At 33.7% G+C, this 16834-nt stretch overlaps 1 protein-coding gene across 1 annotated transcript; it reads right to left on the bottom strand.

Annotated features, from left to right (window-relative positions):
* On the bottom strand, window positions 1-16484 carry LOC106133362 (uncharacterized). The gene is made up of 2 exons (XM_013333066.2): window positions 16347-16484; window positions 1-2058 (listed from the first exon to the last, which is right to left on the bottom strand). The coding sequence occupies exons 1-2, from the start codon at window positions 16392-16394 to the stop codon at window positions 1576-1578; spliced, it is 531 nt and encodes a 176-aa protein (XP_013188520.2). The 5' UTR covers window positions 16395-16484; the 3' UTR covers window positions 1-1575.
* Between the last annotated feature and the right edge of the window lie 350 nt (window positions 16485-16834).

The following is a 16834-nucleotide window of genomic DNA, read 5'->3' as shown; positions in this document are numbered from 1 at the left end:
TGAAATTATTAATATCGTTTAATATTTCAATAATTCTAATTATTACATTTATTATTATTATTACAAAAATATTTATGCACAGTAAATCGATATTGACCACGATAACGTAGCGGATCATAGTTACATTATTTTTAGATTATATAAACAGATATATATGTCAATATATGTATGTAAATATTTCGAATAAAGATGATACCATACGTCCTTAAATTCGATCATATATTTGCGTAAAATACATTTATCAAAACCAATAGAACATTTATGAGTCGTATTTAAAATATTTCAGACAAATGAAGACATTTATTTTAAAATCACAAATGTATAGGAATGATCCTATAGGTACATTGGTGATTTATGATACTTAATTTTTTTTTAAATAGGGATTAAATTTTTCACAAATGTTGTTTTTTTTTGTAATATTATGAATTTTTAATTTCAATAAATTATTTGGTTGAAGTTCATATGTTTAAAGCCTTATTTACTTCTAAGCATATCATTCATCAAAACATTCATAAAATCTACACATATGAGATCAACGAATTTAAATTATTTTAAATATACACTTACAAATATCACAATTATTTGGTACTCTCGCACTATTCATTTTCGGTGTCGCTAAAATGTCACTTTGAAAATAATACTCAACCAAATTATCACTCAAAGATAAATGTGTGGGTAGTTAAAAGATGCGTAGATTCTGTATAGATAGTCCAGTCAAGATTATGCTGTACAAAAGAAAAGTTTTGACTGATTGTCAACTGTATTATAAGTATAAAAATTAAAAAAGTGATTCCAACAAATAATTATTAAATAAAATGACCAAATAAACTACACGCCAATGACACAGATCTTTTGTATTGAATGCTCGAACAACAAGCCTCAGTATTATTAACGTATAAAAAAGTTATTGGACTATTTCATAGATTTTACAAATAACCCAAATTATAACTTCAAATGACATGTACGAGTATAACTTGTTTGACTAATCAATTCAGATCCATCCACAAATCAACTCATCTCAGTGTTAAACAAAATATTTTGCAGAAATTGTTACAGTCAACATTTTTATGTAGTAAATAAGCTGTGTACCTAACACACGCCCACGAATTCGCAGAAGTGTCTATCATAGGATATCGAGACGAAATAACGCATGTTTTTCGATATTACGTATTTAGGTCAATAACACGAACACGTCAGTTGTCGAAACGATGTGATTATGATAATAATGTCATAACAATGGCTGAAAATAAACAAGTATTATCCTTGTTTAGTTTCTTGGGTACTAGGGAGTCTAACCCAGTTCTAAAATAATACTCATTCAGTTGATTAAATATCGAAGCATAATTTATATGTTAGGCTGTAATTAAATTCGAAATGGCTAACTTAGGAAATGTATAAAATTAATTTAAAATTATGCTCACCCACACCTCTTACTAATGAATCTCAAAAATATTTTTCTTATTAGTTTCGTACTTCCCAACTTTTGTTTTTGTAACAAAGCAATTTTCAATTTATTTAAAATTAAAACGTCCATCAAGTAACATTTTAGCGGCTACATTTACACGCGTAGCTTGTTCATAACGAGCTCACGAGCTCAATGCTTTCATTGATAATATTCTGGGTGTTCTCGTCTTCATCCCTCTCATCGGCCTCGCAATCCAGCAACGTGAACTCCGTGCGAATGCTGCTGCTATCTTCACTGTCATTCACATTGAAGTACGTCACTGTCGCATAGCAAACAGGCGCTCTCTGATTGGCTGGGCTGCTTCTGGCCGAATCGTACGCCGAATCAGATCGCGCGCCATCAAAATTCCTATCGTAAGTCTCGATACTGTCGTTTCTGGAGCTGTAACTGTTGTAGCTGCTGTAGTTAGAGTTGTTTTCGCTTGAGGCTGCTCGGAGCGGCGGGAGGGACGCTCGGCAAGCGCAGAAGCGTTGGAGGTCTATTTCTGAGCGAGCGTCGACGGTGCCGCTGTAAGATGGCGACCGGACTAATGCGGGGGAAATGCGGTTGCGAGCGGCTTTGTTGCTTTTGTTCCTCTTGAAGAGCTTGAAAGCCTGGAACAAAGGATTAATTGGTTTATTTATAGTTAGAATAAAAAGTACCACACCTTAAGTTGGCCGAGGCCCGTCTGAATATTCTTACACACGACAAATATAAGCAGAGTCGTTGTTGCATCTTTAAACAATACTTTATATAAAAAAGTAAGCGTGACAAATAAAGTATAATCTATATAGAGTAGTTTAATCCCAAAATGAAATAAACACTTAGGATAATTATTATTCAAATTTATTGACTTGTCCGTCACAACATGATTCCCTGTTGAATCAAGTGCTTGCGTGCATTACAAAGTTAATTGTGTTGGAAAAGTTTTTGACAGAGACAATTGCGTGTTGGAAGAGTTAGTGAATGAGTCTTGGTCTCAAGGTCGGCCAAAGTGTTACAAATAACGCGTTAACTGCTTCCAAAGCCTGTTGCTTCTGGTGGAATATTGACAAGCTCAACCATTGTTATTTTGATGTAACATAATACAACTGTAACTTGATCAAATCATTGACGTACTAGTGACGTACTGGCAAAAGATAAAAGAATAAGTAAATACAAAAATATAAAAAAAAAAATTACTCGGGGTTTTGCTCCCGTGGAAAATTCCAGAATATAGCCTATAGCCGATTATATATACTACTCCCGAAGGGCTATTCTATATCTGTGCTAAATTTCATTCAAGTCGGTCCAGCGGGTTAGCTGTGAAAGCGGAACAGACAGACAGGTTGTCCTATTTATAATACTAATTAACGTAGGGGATGTGTAAGGATGAAATATTATTAATCTCTTATGAGTATAATATCTCTAATAAATTGAATTTATGTTATTCCAAGGTCTCAGCTATATAATTGCATAGTTTCATAAAATCCGTTCAGAAGTTTATGTGTGAAAGAGAAACAAACTCACATCCATACATCAAAGCGACGTAGAAAGCAGGAAATTGATATCAATGTAACAATTATACGTATTTTGTAACCTTTTATGAGAATAACCTCTATATAAATGTAATTATACTTAACAGTTTAAAACACCATCATTATCATCTTAAAATTAGATAAATAAATCAATATTTACGTTAATAAATAATTTGGGATACCCTCATTAAAATGTATTTTGTAATGTAATTAACATTACGAATTCTACGATTGACGTGGGTGCTAATTGTAAAAACAATATCAATAAATGTTAATTGATTGATAATGAATTTATTTACATTATATTGTTCACAGTTTGAACAGGTTGAAACATAGGTACATACCGTCACGCCTGTCTCCCATTGGAGTAGGCAGAGACTATGGATTACCACTTGCTACGATGCTTACAGACCACTTCCGCTTCCTCCACACTCATTACTCTTTTCATTCATATTCGACGATTACAGTTTAAAATTTACTAAGAGTATTGGATTAACATACAGACATACATACATATAACCACGTCTATATCTAAAAGAAGAATCACAAGTTTATAAACCTGTTGTATTAAAACGTTGAGTATTCGTGACCGCAACTAAACTAAAATTCAGCTTAACGTTACTTTTCAGTCTTTTCAAGATTGTTGGCTCTGGCTACCTCGTAAAGGATATAGACGTGATTATTTGTGCGTATGTATGTAGGTAACTTATATATCTGCGCCAAATCTCATCGAAATCGGTTATGCAATTTTTGTGTTTATTCGTTACTTTCAAACATACAATTTACAAATCTTTTCTCTATTAATGGTATGGATTCAAATTGTAAAATTTATAATAAAGGTCTCATCACATTACACAATTTGCTAAGTGGGTCTCAAAGCTATGTATGAGTTATCTCACATTTCTGTCAATATCTAAATTAACTTGCGCTAAATTCCAGTCACTTACTCCTATCAGTTTAATGGTACAATAAAATTTCTAAATTAGGGCAAATGTCGATAGAATATGGACATAAGAGGACTTTGTTTCATAGTTGGATGCGAGAAGCCCAAAATAAAAAAAAATATATAAGAGAACTAAAGATTTAACAAAGTATATTTTTTTAAATCGAAGGAAATGACTGACATTGTTCTCATGATTAAAAAAAGAATATCTAAAAAAAATATCAAAAAGAAGTAGAGTCAAAAAGCGGCAATGATAAAAAAAAATATTTAAAAATCGAAAAAATAGTGCGCAGTTAAATTGGTTTCAAATATTTGTATTATAAAAAACATAGGTATCACCTGAAAAAATATTTTTTTTATTCAGAAGAAAAAAATAAACTTTCTTCCGAATGGTCTCTGATTTTACTTGCCTTTTTACAAACCTGATTTTGTTTTGGTCAACAATAATAAACTTGAGTGGTTCGTGAAAACGTATTGTCATTATCCACACTAATAATAAAGAGGAAAGATTTGTATTTTTGTATGTTTGTGTGGAATAAACTCAAAAACTACTGGTCCGATTTTGATAAAATTTGGCACAGATATAGAATAGACCTTCAAAAGTGACATAGGCATAAATTTGTTTTGAAATAAATTTATTTCAAAATATAAAACACAAAATATGTCCACCCGTGCGAAGCCGGGGCGGGCCGCTATAATCAATACATTGATAACATCGCTGTAATCAATGCCGATCAAAACGCAGGCCCAAAGTCCACTGATAATGAAACGCTATCAAGAAATTGGCAAAAGCTTTTAATCCTACAAAATAATATTTTTATCAAAACAAATTATAATAACGGCACAAAAGCCAATTGTGTTAAGGGCCCTAATGAAATCATCGCCATGTTTTTATAACCTAAAAGTATAGCTGGATATCTTCCTGATTGTCCTACGACTTCTACATACTACAATTAGAATCTAGCAAGATTTGTAATAATTTTTATGGCATTCCGAAAAAACCGCATGATAAAAAAAATACTAAATGTAACAAAAATATAAATATTTTGTTCAACTACTGGATGACTACAGTGTTTACTGTCACGCCGTCATCACTAATAGTGTATTCACCCCTTTACAATAATTACGTGTCACAGTCTACCGAGCGCAGATAAAGTCGAGTCCAAATGTCACCGCACAGGTGTGCACACACCCTTTCCCACGGGGTGGGCAGTGGCCGGCACCTCGACTTTTTTGTGTCTACTATTTTATTTCACTCGCAATGAATGTTATATTATGCGATCGGTTTTAAAAAATTGTAATACTTAATAAATTTTTACATATGTACATACATATGGTCACGTTTATACCCCTTACGGGGTAGACAGAGCCAATAGTCTTGAAGACTGAATGGCCACGTTCAGCTATTTGGCTTAATGATAGAATTAACATTGAAATAGTGACAGGTTGCTACCCCATCGCTTAAGAAGAATCCCAAGAATTTAATGAATTTATATTGATGAGAATAAGGCACCCATGTGATTTGTTAAAAGGTCATTACAGTACCTACAGGTTTGATGATGGAGGACCATATAGTTGAGGGAATGGCCAAGACAACCCAAGAGAAGCAGAAGGCACTTTAAATCTTTTCTCGAAATATGTCATAGGTTTTTATTTTATTTTTTAAACTTTGGTATTATTAACGATAACTTAATAGTTATACTTAAGGTTTATATGTATAAGTTAAGGTTCTATATTTCAAAATGTTCAATTCTTACAGAAAATATATAAATTAATAAAAAAAGTTACGGAAATATAATAAAATATAGTTTCAAATTCAAGTTGGATTCATGCCTTATCCCCGTCATGCGAGAACTAATCCTAGTTACTTATTTGTTTTATGTTTGGAATTTGTATTTTGTGTAAATAATTAACTAAAAATTACTTATCATCATGATATGATCACATTCAAATTTTGTTCTATCCAAGAAACCATTGAATTTACCTAAAAATATACCGGATTTAAATCTACATACATATATATGAACCATTACCAGCATATGAAATAAGTTAGTTAATGATATATATAGTGGTAAGTAAAAATTCAAATATATTTTTACGCCAAATCGTCGAGTCAGCTAACGTGTTTCCGGCGGCTATTCACGTCATAGCCAAGAATTTACATAATAATACACCGTTATGTTTTATAGTTTACGCATTCGTATCGTTTTTTTTTTGCGTTAGGTACATAATTATTATTATATGACTCAGACACAAATAAATGTCAAAGGCTCTTCAGGTCATAGGGAGGTCAGGCGCAACCGAGACTAATGCCATTAAAATTGCGATGAAATTAACAAATGAATACTTTCAGACAAGTTATACTTATGCATTAACAACAAAAGCATCTAAAATATTAAACAGGTAGGGACGCGCGGTAAAATTTTTGCTCACACACGGTTTTTCACATAATTAAAAACGTTAATCGAGAATACATCGCCGTATTAAATAATATTAATTATAATTAAATAAATAACCTTAATCAAGTTGAAACACTTTAATAATGTAATATAATTATTAAACACTATAATTCATGATCAGTACGTGACCATAGCGGGTTTCAAATCTAAGCACTTTGGCAAAAATTAAAGCGGACACCTTAACCACGCAGCCATCAACGCTTTGCTCTTCAACAGAGCAATTAATACAGTTCTAATAACGTAAAAATATTTCTAATTTGTCATGCGCGTGCGCCTAATGCCTATGCATTCATGCTTAATCGTGAGAAAAACAACAAAGATTAGCTCATTATGTGATTGTTTATCAAGAAGACTTAACCACCCTCGTAGGTACATGATATAATAATCAACATGTCATTTTTATTGAGTGGGTTAGGAGTATCCTACTAGTCTATACTTATTTCAAATTCAAATTTTTATTTGCATATTATGAGTACAACAAGGTCTTAATTTTTTTTATTATTCAAATTATTTAGTTTTATACGATAACGGAAAGAAAGGAACAAGTAAAATAAAACTTGGATAATATAAAAAAATAATATATTATATTATGATCTCAGATCAATCTCATTTTAATTTCTTTGTCTGTACTAGGACATTAAAATGAGATTAACGCATCTAAAATATCTTTAATAAAATAAAATATCTTAAATCTTTAACGGGAAATGAGAGGATATAAACTAACGAAAAACTTACTGTGATTATTTAAAAAAAAATGATTTCATAAGCTGTTGGTCCCGATCGCCCTTGGTTGGCAAATTCCAAAACCAGGTTTAGAGCATCAAATTGCACGCATTCAATAAAGCGGTGACGCCATAACAAAATATTTCGTGAAGGTAAAAATATAAAGAGGTTTATGTCTTTGATCGCCATTTTAGCGGCGTGGGCGTGCGAATTTTACCCAAAGGGAAAAATATAATAGGGAATGTCTGAAGAACGTAAATATTGGGGACGTTTCCATTCCGCCAGCCCTGAAGTATGTACTCAAACCTCGACCAAAATAATGTGACGCACTTAACTGAATGATATTTCTATATATAAAAAAAAAACATATTTTTAAGAGTATTGAGAGAAATGGCAACAAGCTATTTTTATACTTTGTGGGGCATTCAGTAAACAATTAAAAAAAATACAGTTTCTACATAGACTTTACTATAAACTATAAAAATTATTAGGAAGACCTGTAAAATTACAATTGAACATAATACAAGTACTTTAAAAAATGCTTGAAAATTTTTAAAAGCATAATAAATACTTTTTACACACATGATACGATTGTGCCGTGTGGTTCCCGGCACCAATAAAAAAAAAAAGAATAGGACCACTCCATCTCTTTCCCATGGATGTCGTAAAAGGCGACTAAGGGATAGGCTTACAAACAAGGGATTCTTTTTTAGGCGACAGGCTAGCAACCTGTCACTATTTGAATCTCAATTCTATCATTAAGCCAAATAGCTGAACGTGGCCTTTCAGTCTTTTCAAGACTGTTGGCTCTGTCTACCCCGTAAGGGATATAGACGTGATGATATGTATGTATGTATGTATGATACGATTAAAGATTGATTTTAATAGAGTCATATTCAGTTTTTATTTTTGTGATTTCACAAAGATAGCCGACGCCATAGTACCTATAAAGTTTCTGTAATGATTTCAACGACGCAATATTTTTTTATATCAATAGTATCTACTAGATAAATGAGGTGCTACTACATACTACATGATAAATGTGGTATTTACATACATATAGTCACGTTTATATTCCTTGCAGGGTAGACAGAGCCAACAGTCCTGAAGAGACTGAGAGGCCACGTTCAACTGTTTGGCTTTTGATAGAATTGAGATTCAAAATAGGGTCAGGTTGCAAGCCCATCGCCTAAAATAAGAATCCCAAGTTTATCGCTTAGTCGCCTCTTACGACGTCTACGGGAAATGAGATTCTTTTTCATATTGGTTCCGGGAACCACACGGCATGTAGTATCTCTATATAAAATATATAATTAAACATTCACATGAACCTTCTTAACAACATCCAGTCCAATTACAACAATATTAATGTCGTGCAAATTAAATCATGTTATCGTGTTTGTAGCGCAATACGACTACAAATCACTTTCTCGATAACTTCTCAGTTTCCTGCCACTATCTACATATAAATCATGACAAACAGACGTACAGATGTGGGAGACAATGAACGCAGTGTAGTGATAACAGTGTTTGATATGTTACCACACATTGGGCACATATATTATACATACATACATACATATGGTCACGTCTATATCCCTTGTAGACAGAGCCAACAGTCTTCAAAAGACTGAATGGCCACGTTCAGCTATTTGGCTTAATGATAGAATTGAGATTCAAATAGTGACAGTTTGCTAGCCCATCGCCTAAAAAAAGAATCTCAAGTTTGTAAGCCTATCCCTTAGTCGCCTTTTACGACGTCCATGGGAAAGAGATGGAGTAGTCTTATTCTTTTTGTATTGGTGCCGGGAACCACACAATATTATATCTACATTAAATAGATATATCTTATGAGCGCCGATGGTCGAATGGGTAAGGTGCCCGGTTGAAATCCGTGATGCGCAGAAAGGCACAGGTTCAAATCCCACCTGGGCCATGTACTCCAATGACTCTATTCAAAGTTATGTACATGAGTTTGAATACTTACCTGCACATTAAGGCAACTGGATGTGTAACCATGGATCCATTACCTGCAAAGGTTGCGGAGGTCAGATGGGAGTCGCTTCGTATAAAAACCTGACTCACCCAATCCAGGATCCAAAGTCTAAGGTATACCTTAGACTTTGCATCCACACCTCTTTGGGGAGGAACCGGGACAAAAGTCAGGAGGAAGAAGATCAAATATATATATTATCTTAATAACTTAAGATTTCGAACATTCTTGTCCATTTACATATATAGAATCACGTCTTTATCCCTCACGGGGTAAGTAGAGCCGACAGTCTTGCAAAGACATAAAGGCCGCTCTCAGCGGTATGGTATAATAATTAAGCTTTTGTCCGAAACTTCGTTCCCGCGGTAATTTCTAGAAATATTCTAGCCATTATTGATATATACAAAATTCTATGAAAGCATCACACTATCCAAAGACTTCTTTAATTTAAATAAGTACCATTCAGAAAAACAAGATTTATAAACGTAGAAAAAAAATATATAATGGAAATTACAAAGTATTCTGGATACAAATGAGAACCAATTATAAATCGATCATAACTAGCATCGATACAATAGCGGTAATTCGATTCCCAGCGTCTCACGTTTTGTAATCAATACGATGTAACCTGTAAGTACAGTCACCCTTAATATATTACGACTAGATACACAATTTATAAATATTACAACAGTGAAGCCAAGTTTAAGTAAGGGATAGGCTTATAAACTTGGGATTCCTCTTTTAGGCGATGGGCTAGCAACCTGTCACTATTTGAATCTCAATTCTATCACTAAGCCAAACAGCTGAGCGTGGCCTATCAGTCTTTTCAAGACTGGTGGCTCTGTCCACCCCGCTAGGGATATAGACGTGATCATATGTATGTATGTATGAAGCCAACCCCATATTTTAGTTTCAAATTCACAGTTTTCCCATCCAAATTTAGTTTTTCCTTATTGTACTTTTTTGGTAAAAAAAAGACAGTTCGACGAAGCATTTTATAGAAAAGGTAACCAGAAAAATAAGCTTGTTCCGCCCAGAAAGGACCTCAACGTCTTAAAAACGTTCGTATATTTTCCAAAAAAAGACTTACAATTGTCTATACTTTTGTGAAAATCACTTTGCGTAATTACTAGAGTTGCCACGAATAGTGAATTGGCCGAATACCGAATATTCGGCAACGCGGTCGGCCGAAGCGCCGAATATTCGGCCAACGAATATTTATTTAGCATAAAAAGTGGCCGAATACCGAATAATTGCCGAATATTCTTGGCATCTCTAGTAATTACCTGACTTTACCACGCCTAGATTGTGGTCATGTCGGACTTTCAGAAATAACTTTAGTAGTATAAATTTGATTGGTGTTAAAAAAAGACAACTTGCATTATTGTTCTTCAATCCTACCACATTGCAACTTCATTTTTAATTTTGTCGTATAATATCTGATCTGACTGTACTCACGTGATATGTGTCACGTGCAGAAACCCTAGTGATAATTAATAGTACAATCTTTCATAACCTCACCATATTATATAGACTAAGCTTTAGTAATTTCAACCAGCTTTTGTGAAAGCCTTCTCATAGCTAATAAAAAAAGTCTAAGCAAGAATTTAAGTTTCATACTTATTTGTATTATATAAAAAAAGTTTATTGTTTCAAATGCACAGACAAAAACCTTTGCTATTAGGTGTATACATACATACATACATACATACATACATATGATCACGTCTATATCCCTAGCGGGGTAGACAGAGCCACCAGTCTTGAAAAGACTGATAGGCCACGCTCAGCTGTTTGGCTTAGTGATAGAATTGAGATTCAAATAGTGACAGGTTGCTAGCCCATCGCCTAAAAGAGGAATCCCAAGTTTATAAGCCTATCTCTTAGTCGCCTTTTACGACATCCGTGGGAAAGAGATGGAGTGGTCCTATTCTTTTTTGTAATGGTGCCGGGAACCACACGGCACCTATATATCTATTAGGTGTATATTAGGTATATAGTAGGTTTCAAATCATAAGTCAGTGTAGTTGAACCGTCAAGTGTGATATCAGTTATCAGCATATTACTATGTCATAATGAGTGGTTTATATGCCCGATAATATATTGCAAACATAGCGACTGTTAGACATGCCGTCTGGTATACTCATACACTGGCGATAGAATTTCAGGCGAAAAAAAGAAAGTGCGCTAGTGAAAAGACAGTCTCTATCTACCCCTACGGGAAAGAACAGGAAACAACATATGTATATAAATAATACATATATATATATGTATGTAAAATATATACATACATACAGACATATATGTCTTTATCCCTTGCTGGGTAGACAGCGTCAACAGTCTTGAAAATACTGAATGGCCACGTTCAGCTATTTGGTTTGATGACAGAATTGAGATTCAAACAGTGACAGGGTGCTAGTCCATTGCCTCAAAGAAGAATCCCAAGTTTATAAGCATATGCCTTAATTGCCTTTTACGACATCCAATGGAACGAGATAGAGTGGTCCTATTCTTTTTACTATTGGTGACGGGAACCACACGGTTAATAAGTTACTTAGCCGATTGATCTCAGCTTTGAACAACTTTAATCACAAAAGATACATACATCGATATACCTTCAATGTAAGGGTTCAAACTTCGAGAGAATTAAAAAAAAGTTAATTTTCATGACGACTGAGTTTGAAACTTTGAATCCTATAACGGGTGGGTCCTGTAATCTTAAATTTATCAGTAAGCATGGAACATATTATCACTCGTCATAAAGGCCTGAATATATAATCAATTATCTTGATTATATCTTTTAAAGATAAATGTGCCAGTTGCTTCTCTGACACATTACGTAATTATAACACAAAAAAAAACAAATTAAACAACTAAACATAAATATTTGTGAACGCTACATTATCTAAAACCAGTTAAGCCCTGTAAATAAGGTACGCCATTCCCCAATTTTTCCACATTAATTAGTACGCAATTATGTTAACACTAGCTGTGCCCGCAACTTCGTCCGCGTGTAATAATTATTTTGATTCCCGGCACCACTACAAAATAGAATAGGACAACTCCATGTCTTTCCCATGGATGTCGTAAAAGGCGACTAAGGGATAAGCTTACATACTTGGGATTCTTTTTTAGGCGATGGGCTAGCAACCTGTCACTATTTGAATCTCAATTCTATCATTAAGCGAAATAGCTGAACGTGGCCTTTCAGTCTTTTTCAAGACTGTTGGCTCTGTCTACCCCGCAAGGGATATAGACGTGACCATATGTATTCTCGAAGTAAGTTCGAGACTTGTGTAACCAGATGCTAACTCAACGAGACTATATTTTATAATAAAATACTTATATAGATAAGCATTCAAGACCCAGGCCAATCAGAAAAAGTTCTTTTCTCATTATGCCCTAGCCGGGATTCGAACCCGGGACAGACAGACAAGCGTACTACAGCTGCGCCACAGAGGCCGTTAAAGTTAAGTACAAAAATAGGTTCGTGATATGGATGATAGTCTAAAAATAACCGAATTTAGAATTTTCACGAAATTAGTTTTCTTTCAACTGTTTATTTTGCATGAGAAAGCTTTATAACATAATCCAGACACGACGTAATGGATCTATCATTTTTATTAGAACAGAACAAATAAAATTAATGTAATAGAAATTTGTGGTGAACCAACAATTTAAGTATATTTGTACAATCTTAACTACAGATTATAAGATGAGAACATTAGATGTCTATTAACACCATCGGATCAAACAGAAATATTCAGTCCAAGATATATACATACAAAAATATTATACACTAGCGGCCGCCCGCGACTTCGTCCGCATGGAAACCCTATCAATCCCGCGGGAACTCTGGGATAAAAAGTAGCCTATGTGTTATTCTGGGTTCTTCAGCTACCTACATACCAAATTTCATGGTAATCGGTTCAGTAGTTTTTGCGTGAAAGAGTAACAAACAACCATTCATCCATACAAACTTTCGCCTTTATAATAGTATATAAGTAGGATAAGTAGGACTAGCGGACCCGACAGACTTCGTTCTGTCAAAAAGATTTGTAATTATGACAGTTTTTTGTTCCTATCTATTAGACCTACATTGCTTAGACAACAGTGAACTTTATACATTAGCAATAAAGCTCAAATGTACGTATTAGTAAGAAAACGTTTGTATGGGATAAAGAAAAGGACTGTTTTTAAGGTTTTTCAGGCAATTATTTGGTATTTTTTCGCCGTAAAAACAATCCTTGAGCTTCGACGAATATTAAAAAAAAAGAATTGGCCAAATTGGTCCAGGCGTTCTTGAGTTATGCGCTTACCAACACATTTAGCGATTCATTTTTATATTATAGATTAATATGAATAAAACACAAAATAAATTAATTTCTATGATGTTTTTAGTATTTTAAACAAAATAAAATATTTTTTTATTATGAAGCAATCCATGCATATTTTAAAAAGAGAAAATATTTGTATGTTTGTGCGTAAATAACCCAAAACTAGAGCGTACCATTAGTATAGATAACATGAGTTAATTACTAATATTGTTTAGAATATAATCAGTCTATATCCTTCCCATGGATGTCGTAAAAGGCGATTAAGGGATAGGCTTATAAACTTGAGATTCCTCTTGTAGACGATGAGCTAGCAACCTGTCACTATTCGAATCTCAATTCCATCATGAAGCTATACAGCTGAACGTGGCCTTTCAGTCTTTTCAAGACTGTTGGCTCTGTCTACCCCGTACGGGATATAGACGTGACTATATGTATGCATGTAAAATGCATTAAGTAGAAATTTATGCGCCACCTTTGAAGTTCCACTCAGGCGTCAAATTGTTTGAAGACGCCAATGTTATAATTTATTTTGCACGTGTTAGGTACTTAAATATTACGTAGTTTCGGAGTTTGTTGACCCTTAGTAAGTTTGACCTTTGGGTCCTAGGTCTTAAAGTACACATTGCTGTTTTATTAGCTCACTTGATAATACCCGAAGCTCCTTCAAACGAAAATTCTGTTTATATGTAAATTTCAGTAGGTATATTCTTTACTTCGTCGTATGATAGATATGAGTTGTATGCAGTGGTCCTATTCTAAATTGCCGTGTGGTTTTCGGCAGTTACACATTAGCGCAAATTCATTCAAATCAAATTCATTGATAAATACAAGATGAATTAAATTAATTAGAAGGTGAATATAAAAAATAATATAATAAATTGTAATAACATAATAATTTTAATAGAAATTTCAGACAAACGCAGTCTCGCGCAACAGCTAGTGAGTTGTAAGACACCCTTCTAGTTTTTAAAAAGATAGGTAAATAAAATTTGTCATTTTGTTAAAATTTAACTAAGTAACATGTTGTTAAAACAAACGTCGTTAAGGTGATATTACTCAAACGACTATACAACGTATGTATGTAATTATGTCACAATTAAGTCATTATAATGACTTGTTGAATGATAATTAATCATTGTTACTGCCAGAGCCAACAAAGAAGTTACCCGCAGGTAAAACGGACTCTTATAAAAACGCTTACATACATGTTATACCTACATAATCATGTCAGTAACGTAGCAAGTGGAAATCCATAGTTTCTGCCTACCCCAATGGGAGACAGGCTTGATGGTTTGTATGTATGTCTGGACACGGTCTGTCCCTTACGGGGTAGAAAGTGCCAACAGTCTCAAACAAATAAAAGGTCACGTTCAGCGGTCAGTAAGAATGCTTAATTTCAGTAAATTTAAATTATATGCTTCTCTTTTATTTATTTGTAAAGCCGGTAACACCCTCCGCGATAACAATGAGGGGGCATAATAATCGCAGTAAAAATATTCAACCCCCAAGTGAAACTATCTTTTTCGCGGAAATTCGCATTAAGGCAGGGAACTTTAATGCTTAAAACGTGGAATATATTGAAAATTATCTAGGTTTAGTTAGGTCATATATTGAAAATTGTCTATTAAGTGACATAAACAGTCACTACTTATATAAAATCATTCTTTGGTAAATACTGACACTATTCGTAATAAAACAAAAGAAAATTTTATTTTTTAAGTAAGCCGCATTTGTTCAATTAGTAAGTTAAATTAGAGTCCGGTTTGCTAAAGGGGCAGACACCAAAGTACATGAAAATTCTTGCAAAACAAAAATGCCCTTGAAACTGTAATAATACATTGATACCATTCTTAAGATCCAAGATAAATATCTATTTATTTAGTTACCTCCTGCCTATTATGAAATTACTGAATGTGATAAGGATACCACATATAAATCAGGGTACCTTTTCATATATTTATATATCTAAACATAAAAAAAATTACAACATACTAGAAGCGCGACAAAATATTTAAGTAAAGTCAGTGATGTTTTGTATGCAAACACTATAAAGGTGCCTGTATATACAATTTTTCAATTTATTATTATTCTTTATCTTCTTAAAAAACATCGGTTTTACCTAATATTAAACGGAGAATATTTTAACGATTCTAAGGCTCCATGAGTAGTTGTTTAAGAATTATTTTCTACGTCTTACACAATGTTCTTGAATCTTTTCAAACTTTTCAAACCAAAATATCTTACGCGTATGCGTGGGCGGAAACTTAATATGGCAAACAAAACACAGAAGTTTTCTAACAAAATGGACACCGAACAGTCGAAACTAATGTGAGTGGGAAGCTGAATTTTAGCATATATGTTCCTTGAAAAGTTATAGGGGAGTATGTTTCTTGAAAACTTATAGGGACAGGTATTAATGAAGGATATACCAAAATTGTTAAAAGAAACGGATACGATTACGAATAATCCCATACTATTTCTTATAGAACAAAGGCCTAAAATTAGGGCATCAAAAATAACTAGGCTACCTTACCCTGATAGGTAAGCACATCACCTACATTAAAATATACCAAATCTCTTTTCAGCGCGCTAAGTGAAGCTATAAGTATCATCAAAAATATATATTTGCGCTACACAGGGTATCATAATGTACCCGCTGGTTGCAATGATGACAGAAAAACCATGCAAAAATCCAACTTAAAACACAACATACGTTTTATACCAAAAAAAACACACACACACAACAATTAAAATCAAAATTGAACTAGATACATATCTGTTTTAATTTAATACGCTTTCCGAAAGCAAGAATTACCACACATATGGCAAACTATAAAAAAGGCGGCAATTTTGTACTTAATAAAAAAAAAAATAACAACACAAACCAATTACAAAGAGGCTTAAACAATATTAAAGAGAAAATTCCTCACCTTCAACCACCTCCTCCTAGTTTCCGTCAAAAAATCAGTAAGCACCATTTCACTAACACTCTTCACGACTAGGTAATCGTAATTGAGACTCTGTAATCGTAACTTAGGCCCGGTAATCGTACACACGACCTCACTCTGCCCACGCCGCGGAGGGAATGGCTGTAAGAGGTAACGCTCTCTAGTTATGATAGAACTGATACGCGCCCCCACGATAAGGGTTGAGACAATGTTCATTGAAAACAAAGTAAATTGACTGTTATTTATAAAGAAATAGAGCTCTATGGTTTGTAGTTTGAGGAGAGTTCGGTGGCGAATTTGAAATTGTTATAAAAAGATGAATACTTCTATTATAAATGTGAAAGTGTGTTTGTCGGTTTATATGTCCATCTTTCTCGTCGAAACCACTGAACCGATCTCCATGAAATTTTGGAAAAGGACGACAAACAGTGTGCTGTACGGAGCAAGACATAGGGTAAACAAGTTTTATT

The sequence above is a fragment of the Amyelois transitella genome, chromosome 3, assembly GCF_032362555.1.
Source record: "Amyelois transitella isolate CPQ chromosome 3, ilAmyTran1.1, whole genome shotgun sequence".
In the NCBI taxonomy this organism is placed as follows: domain Eukaryota; kingdom Metazoa; phylum Arthropoda; class Insecta; order Lepidoptera; family Pyralidae; genus Amyelois; species Amyelois transitella.
The sequence above is the reverse complement of the archived record's forward strand: the minus strand, read 5'-3'. Positions and strand labels throughout refer to the sequence as shown.

Coding starts and splice junctions, on each gene's coding strand:
- LOC106133362 (XM_013333066.2), bottom strand. CDS start 16,394: ATGGTGCTTACTGATTTTTTGACGGAAACTAGGAGGAGGTGGTTGAAG. Junction 2,059..16,346: donor CTAGGAGGAGGTGGTTGAAG/GTGAGGAATTTT, acceptor CCTTTGTTCCAG/GCTTTCAAGCTCTTCAAGAG.